Source organism: Motacilla alba, chromosome 3, assembly GCF_015832195.1.
Source record: "Motacilla alba alba isolate MOTALB_02 chromosome 3, Motacilla_alba_V1.0_pri, whole genome shotgun sequence".
Taxonomy (NCBI): Eukaryota; Metazoa; Chordata; class Aves; order Passeriformes; family Motacillidae; genus Motacilla; species Motacilla alba.
In genome coordinates this window covers 2,778,383-2,786,740 of record NC_052018.1, presented here as the reverse complement: position 1 = coordinate 2,786,740, position 8,358 = coordinate 2,778,383, and the positions used below count along the sequence as shown (strand labels likewise).

Here is an 8,358-nt window from a genome sequence, read left to right as displayed (position 1 = left end):
GGGAGGAGGAACATTATTATAAATATTAACTAAAATGAAAAGGGATAAATTAAAAAGAGAAGGGAAGGGGTTGGAAACCATCCTCAGCTGAACATTCACAGCTCAGGATTATGGGCAGGGTCTCACAGTGAATGTAGTAATTTGCAAAGGAAAATGTGACTTCCAGCTTTGGATTCCAGTTAGGATCACGCACGGGGAACCAACATCCTGCATCGAGGCAGCAATTCTGAGTTTGGAAAATTCTTACACCAATTTTAGTGGGTTTATCTTACACCAATTTTAGTGGGTATGAAAAATAAAACCTATTTCAACCATCAAACTGCTTTTCCTAGAAGTTGCCAACAGCATAAGGAAAGGGAGATCCAAGTGAGCATAATCTGACTTTTTCCCAATCAAACCCTTTCAGCTCCTAATAATCACCAATTTGTGATTTACTGACACAAATTTTCTGGCTTACCACAGGAGTCACCAGCGATCTTGAGTTAATCCCAATTTTTCCTGAAATAGGCTCAGCTATGTGGAGTTTCTCACTTGCACTCCACAGCAGCAAGACAAAGATAAATCTTCACAAATGAAGGCAAAAACTGATCTACAAATCACAAATGTTACAAAAACTTATGAAAAACTTACCAGTCTGATGTTAGGCAATGAAACAAACAGAATAAGTCAAATATCCCTGAAGAACTGTGTAAACAGAGCAAATAATTAATGAAATCTCTAACTTATGGCTTGATTGGAGCCTGGAGCCAGACCCTGCAAATAAAGCTCCTCTCTATTAGTAAACTAGAAAAGATCATTTTTATGAACAGCAAAACAGAATAAAGCCTCAACAAATGAACAGAATTTCTTTAAACAAGTCAACACGTACAAACCAGAACTAGGGAACACCTCAGCCTGAGCGGGTCTGCACAGAATCAGAGAATAATTTAGGTCAGTAAGAGACCTCTGGAGGTCTCTAATCCAACCCTGTCCAGCTGAATTTTGAGTATCCCCAAGGATGGGAATTTCACAGACTTTCTGGGCCATTTCTACCACTGAGCATGAAAATACTTTTATTTATATTCATCTGGGATTTTCCTTCGTGCACTTCAGCCCCCTGCCCCTCAGGGTTTTGCTGGGCACCTCTGAGAAAAGCCTGGCTCTCTCTTCTCTGGAATCACAGAATATCCTGAGTTGGAAGGGACCCACAAGGATCATCAAAGTCCAACTCCTGATCCTGCACCGGACCCCCCAAGGTAAAACTAATTTATTAAGCCAGTTAAAACCCAAAATCTGGGATGTCCCCAGAGCCAGCCTGGACAATCCCAGCTCCTGCAACCTCCCACTATGTGACATGTGCTCCAACCCTCCCATCTGCCCCCTCCTGCCCAAACAATGGCCCCACAAATGATGGACAAAGAGGTCCAAACCCTTTCTATGACCTCCTGAAGGCTCTTAATGAGATTCCTAAAATGCTGCAAGGGTGCACTGCAGACTCACATCCAGCAGAGGATTTCACTATAACCGCAAGTGTGTCTGCAGAGTATTCAGAAAATCAACAGAAAACAAATCTGCTGATTTTTATCAACTCGTAAGGCTTTTGCAAATGTTTGGGATCTCATACTTCAGGAAAAAGGGTGGGGGAACTAAGAAAATACCCAACACCAAAACAACCCAGAAAAGAAGTGGAGGTAGAAATTGTTGTTTTAAGAAGACGGTCAGAGACAACAACTCAAGTAAAAGGACTTTATGAGGGACAAAATATCAGCCAGAACTCACTCTACAAAGGTAAAAGCAATCTGTGACCATCACAGATGAGGAGCTTCTTAACTTAACTTCTCTCTGTTCACAGAACAAAAAGGTAGCTCGGATCTGCCACCAAAGCCACTTCAAGGGAACCCCTAGAGAACAAACTGCAGTGACTCCAGCCTGGCTACAACAAACTGCCACTCTACTGCAGTGCTACCAAAATGAGGCTTCATTTCCAAGGCAGCCCACAGACAGAAAAGACAAAGACAACTCCCATATTGTGGAAAAAACCCCAAAAGAAAGAATTCCAGGATTCCTGAATTCCAGGACACACCCTCCACCGATTCTTTCACTTACTCCAGATCACATTCACTCGTCTGGGTACCATCACATCAGTATCTGTCCCATTACAGATGATTCACCTCAAACCAAAAAAGGGACTGACCAGCTACAAATGGCTCCTTACGAACTTCCAGAACGAAGGGAACAGCCTGCCAGGAGCGCCCTGGGGACAGCTGAGGTGCCACTCGTTCCTGGTACATCCTGATGCCCAAAGAGAAGCCAGAACATACACACTCCAAACACAGACCCCACGGAACCAAGGGGTTGATTCCCCAGATATTTGATGTTTTCTCTGGTATGATGACAATGTGGGAAGGTAGAAAAGTGGGTATTTACAGCCCAGGAAGATCTGCCAATCTCCAGTCGCTCACAAGGGGTTTTTTACCTGTTTAACCTTCAGAGAAGACACTGTGTGGGATGTCAGCAGCTTCCTGACAGTGACAAACAGAATTAAGACCAGATTATTCTACATTAGGTGGTACAGACACACAATTTCAGTGGTGTTACTTTGATCCTGCATCACATGAACCTATAATCAGGATACAGATGTTCTAATACTATTTTTATTCTTCCCTATTGCTTTAAAAAGGCAAAGCCTCAAACAATGCCTTTTTTTTTTACAGATACTACAGTAAGCAATAAGCAATATTTCTTTTAAAATTGCAGCTGTCCAACAGTTTGAGTCTGTTCTTTTTAAAATGAAACAGCCAGAACAAATGGTGGTGGCAAGCCCAACGTAAAGAGGTCATCGATTATTAAAATCTCCTTACTATAAATCGTGGATGTTGCTTGTCAGCTCAGTGTGTGACTGTGGAATGAATAAGTAGGTAAAATTCCACTAAGGCTCGAGTTTGCTCGATCATTCTGCTGTGCAAAAATAGAAATAAAAGCTCTCCCCATCCTTTCACTCCTAAGTACCAAAACATTCATACAGGCAGTAAGAAAATAACTGCAGTGGTGCAATGGTCACTGATCCAAGTCCTGCCTTTCCTGAGTCCGCCCTGACGCTACTCATGAATTTGCCTACTCAAGAAATGCAATAAAACAGGAAAAAAAAGACGGCTTCATTCTGCTCCAGTGATCTGTATCTAAGGAAAGCACATAAATTCTCCAACGAAATCCATAAGTGGAAGTCGAGGCCAAGCCCTACCTATAGATCTTCCAAGGGACAAGGAGGTGGCACGGCGGTGCCCTCTGAGAGCACAGGATCTCCTCAGCATGCGGGGGAGCAGTCTGCTCCACATGGACAGAGGGGAAGCCAATCTGGAGGGCTCAGCCTGGCTCAAAACCTGCTGAGGAGCCACACTGGAGTCATCGTGAAGTTCTCTGAGAGTTAAGAGGGAGGAAGGGATGAGAACAAGGCGAGTAACAGGTATTTCCCTTTGCTCCACCTCGGAAGTGGAGGGGAGCAAGGGGAAACCCATCCTTGAGCCGTTTTCCCCTCTTTAGGCTATCTCCACACAAACTGGGAAGATAGAAGCAGAATGTGGAGGAAATGCTATGCAAACTTTTATATATATGTGTCTCTATACAAAAATTTCCGTAGGTTTTTAATTTGTTGTCTGTTAATGTAACACAGCCCTGCCCGTCTCTAACGCTTCTCGTGCTGTTTCCATCAAAACGTTTCCTCTTACCGGCAGCAACATATCATTTTATCAGGATGCCAGGAGATCATTTCCACACAATGCTAGCAGATGTAATTTTCTTAGATGCACACACAGTTCATCATTTAGATACTAGATGACAAGGTGATCGCAGGGTGACTCTGTAATGCAAGTTTGCTGTTTGGTATTTGGAATTCTCAAATGATAAAAAAAAGACTTATCAAATATAAATATCTTTAAGAAAAAAGTAACAAAAGTGCTACATATGATCAAGGAAAACAATTCCATTAGTTCCTGCTACTTAGAGTAGGTTTGCTTTACAAATATTACCACATCCATTATCAGTATGGCTTCCAATTATTAATTAAATTGCTCGTAGCAGTATAGCTTTCTCACACCTTAACAAAGACAGAGTAAAGAGAACACAAAACATTCACACCCCATTTCTCAGGTAAGAGATCCTCCTGCCTTCAAACAAACAAAAAGAGTTCATATTTAGGAGAATATTTATGCTCTGATGGTTATCTAGCAAAGGTCAGGTGTTGAATTCTCCCGTAACCTTTCAGGCTAGTCAGGACGTAGGCATTACTTACACAGGCGTGTAAAAATCCACTCACCCATTTCAGGACCTTAACAACCTTCCTGGAAAACATTGCTTTCGAAAGTGGCAAAGTGGAGAGGGGAGCAGAGTGGGGACAGAAAAGGTGAGAGAGGAGGAACGAAAGGTGAAATTGCTAATGACAGATGGGGTAAGAGTCTAGACCTCTTCTGAGCAGGCACTGCCAGCCATGCCAAGAACGAGCAGTGGTTCTGAGAAGTGGACTGTTGTCCATTAGACATTCAGCTCATTTTTCATTCGATCCCAGGCTGGGCTTCAACCACGGTCGGCAGAGGCAGAAGGCAGCACTTCTCCACTAAGCCACGCAGCTTGTGAAAGGAGAGGATGTCTGTGCTGAACATGTGAGAGCATCAACTGAAATGTGGGAATGTGTTTCCAATGGACATTCTCAGCACAGCACCCGGAAGTAAACGGAGTCACTGTATGACCAGTGAGGCACGGCTTATTGCAGCTGGAAATCATTTATTCCCATGCTGGAGTGGGGTTTCTAAGTGTTCTTTTTACTCTCTGTTGATACTCCCAGTCTGGTGTCCATCGACTCTGTGCCACTACCTCAGCTTGCATCCTTTCAGTCTCAGGGCAGGGAAAGCGTACGGACTATCGGTTTCAACACCATCTCTAAGGTTATCCAAGATTTTAAGTGTAGCCTAAGACTTGTAGTTGAGGGCTGTCTAAAATACCTGGAAGCACTTTGAATGCTAAGACAGAGCAGCAAGATTTTTTTTTCTTTTTTTTTTTTTCTTTTTTCTTTTTTTTTTTTTTGATTTTACCTTTCTAGCCACTGGGGGCCGGGAGAGGGAGGTTGGTTGGTTGATTGATTATTTATTGGGAATTAATACTGAGAGAGTATATGCAAAGGCTGAGGGCACCATGCCATCTTCACAGAACAAGACCCTAACAGCTAACTGACGTACAAGAAACTGCAAAGTTATACTGTAAGAACACATATTAAGGACCGAGGAAAGTCTGCTAAGGTGCTACGTCTAAAACTAAGTTACTTCTTGCTTTGACCCTCCCCTCTCTTGGCATCAGTCGTCGTCCAGAGCCTCTGTCTTGATCTCGTTGGCTCCTTGCCGGGCCAGCGCCAGGATGGTGTGGTTGACTGCTGCCATCTCCACAGCTAAGGAAATGGGGTCTTGGTGGTCACTATGGCTAGTGCTGTCATCCTGGGAACCATGTGGGAAGGAGCAGAGAGAAGCAGGGTTATTCCACAAGTCCAAAACCACAGAGGAGAAAAGAAATGCGCCGAGTGATTGTGGGGGGACGGAGCGGGGTCACAACGTGGGCTTAGGACTGGTTTAGGACTGGTTTAGGACTGGTTTCCCTCACAGTGCAGACAAAGGTAAACGAGGCAGGGAGCAGGGGACCCAGCTCTGGAGGAAAATATTGAATTATAAAGACACAAGTGATACACGAGGCTAAGTCAGGAAAGCAAATTAAGACAGGAATCACTGGGCACGGCACCGGTCCATGCTTTAGCTGGAATATACAGTTCTGGTCATCCCTGGCCATGGCAGGGGGTGGAATAAGATGAACTTTAAGGTCTCTTCCAACCCAAACCATTCTGTGGGTTCTCTGATTCTAACTGATGCCACAACAGAAATTGAAAAGGCAGAGAAAAGACACATCCCAAGGGAAAAGGTTTCCTCATGAGAAGAAGCTAAACAGAGTCAAGTCCTCCAGTCTGGGGAAGAAATGGCTGATGGTTGACATGATAAATGTTTATTACAAATAATTGGAAAATAAGAGGACTATTGTCCATGGTTTTTTATGATCTAATAATCAAAGACACTCGCTGGAATGATAATGTGATCCAAGGCAGCAGTGGGAAGCACTGCTCACTTAGCACAGTTCAGTTCAGGATTCACTGATTTTTACATCAGACAAAAGTAAAAGTGGCTTTAAAAGGTGTATGTTTGACAAATCCAGGGGAAATGAGTCTGCCAGAAATTATGGAAACTCAGGAAGCCTCTTAGAACTACTGACTTCCAGAAGCTGGAAGCTACCAGAAAGAAATAATTCTATATACCCTAGAGAAGTACTTTAACTGCTACTATTGACCAGAACCATGACACAAACTGAGCCTAACCCTTGGGCCAAGTCAGCATCCTGTGAAAACATTGAATTCACACAGATACGGGGCAAAAGATGCTGGAAAACTCTGTCAATGCTAAGAAAACCAGTGACTGAAGGGGACTGGAACCACCATAAATAAAATAAGGAATTTGGGGAAAAATCATGGTGCTTTCCCCTCTTGATAACAGGGCACTAATAGTTATCCCCCTGTGATCTTGCGTTTTTAAATTATTACCATTTAGAGAAAGGAAATTATAAACATTTATCAGTATCCCAACAGCCTTCAAGTGATGAACTTGTGTGATTTAAAATTTAAAATGTGCACAGAGTATTTTTAAATGAGGATGATGGGCAGCAAATGTTGAGGAGGACAAAAAAAAAAAGCCAGGATGTGGTAAAATCCTGAGGTTATTTAGAAGGATTAATTCATTTATAAAAAGGGTCTGGTAAATTTTAGGGCCTCTCAGAAATCTGTGTCATGATACAAATACAGAGCCCTAAAATCTGGGGTTTAGGCACTTTAGTATTTAGATGAACTTTGCGTTTTAAAGTTTATTAGAGTTTAAATGTATCTGTGGAAAACAGAATTTCTGGGTTTAACAGCTAAGGGATGTTAAATGGTCATCAGGAGAACTTGCCATTTAATCTGCTTTGCTGCTAATGACTAATTACACCTCATAGAGGAGCCCAGATTACTGAGAAATGTCATTTCTAAGGCCTCTAAACAAAGATCTTTAAATTTTAATAACCCATTTATTTCTCTTTTCAAAGTATGCTGGTTAATGCACAGAAGAAAAACAGAGTTCAGGAGTCTACATCACGCTCCACCTCAGTATTCCAGTCCTGTCTGTCTGACAGGGAATTTTCTGGGCTTGGCAGTGGTTTCTAAATATTTTATGGCAGTCACAGAGCAGCTCCTCATCACCGAGAGCCAGAAAAGTTGGTCCCACCAAATCTGCTGGTGCTGACCTACAAAAAGGGTCTCAATCCCCATCAGGAGCAGAGCAGCTGGGGATGCCTCTGCCAGGGATCTGCTGCACTGGGCCAGAGCCAAGTGTGCCAGGGACTCATTCCAGGACACTCAGCTGCTGTTCCACTCCAGCAGCAGCCTTTGCAGAGGGAGAACTCCCAGCTTCTCCCAGAAGAGGCAGAGAAAAGTGATCCAGCCCAGCTGTGGGGTAGCACAGAAATATCTCCTCTCAAAAGCAGGAGTGAACTGGTTGAGACACTGGTGCCAAGCACAGGCAGCCCTGGGGGGTTTGGAAAATTGGGAAGGGGATGCAATACCTGTCAGGAAGGTGTGTGAAGAAAGGGTCACCAGCTTTAGGGTCAGTGAGGGCTCAGAGTGTGGGAAGGGGTATTCTTTTGCTAGAGAGTTTAAAAAAGAAGTTGCTGTCAAGGGTTAACAATAACCAAGAAAAAGAGAGAACAGGCAAGAATTAAAACGCAAAAGCAAACAAACAAAAAAGACAGATAATATGTAAACAATCCAAACAGTGGCACACTCTTGCAGAACAATATGGAATAGGCCAGTTAAAGGTCAGAGCTTAGTAAATCAAATCCTTTCCCCCCACCCTTCACCCTTTGTCTGTCAGTGTCTGAGGGATGATCCTGAGAAGCTCCTGAAAGGTTCCCCCACAGAACAGAGGGAGCTCAGGAACTCCCAGGAGGGTGCTCAGTGCTCAGAATCCTGCTGGGAAAGGCTGGCACAAGGAATTCTGAAGGCTCCTGGGCAGAGCTCCCTCCTGCTCATGTCTGGGGCCAGGTCAGCAGCTCACAGCAGAGGTGGCCCTAGCTAGAACTGGGCTAGGGCCTTTCCTTTCTTGCAGAAGGAAATCAGAGGTGCAGGAAGTGCCCCATTTTTCAGGGATAATTGTTGGGACCTGACAGAGGACTGTGAAAGACCTGTCCGTCCCTTCCTGAGGGAGGGAAACTCAGACTGACAGGGAAGGAGAGCGTGGGTATGGCAGGGCTCTGGCTGAGGTGAGG

General features: G+C 43.9%; 1 protein-coding gene across 12 annotated transcripts in view; it reads right to left on the bottom strand.

Moving 5' to 3' along the window:
* Positions 1–2,679: 2,679 nt before the first annotated feature.
* The window catches only part of HMBOX1 (homeobox containing 1), a 106,416-nt gene continuing 100,737 nt past the window's right edge, over positions 2,680–8,358 (bottom strand). For all 12 annotated transcript variants that reach the window (XM_038131667.1, XM_038131672.1, XM_038131671.1 and 9 more), the window contains one exon: positions 2,680–5,459. In XM_038131667.1, coding sequence (XP_037987595.1) covers positions 5,322–5,459 — 138 coding nt within the window. In that variant the 3' untranslated portion in view covers positions 2,680–5,321. The remainder of the gene's footprint in view (positions 5,460–8,358) is intronic.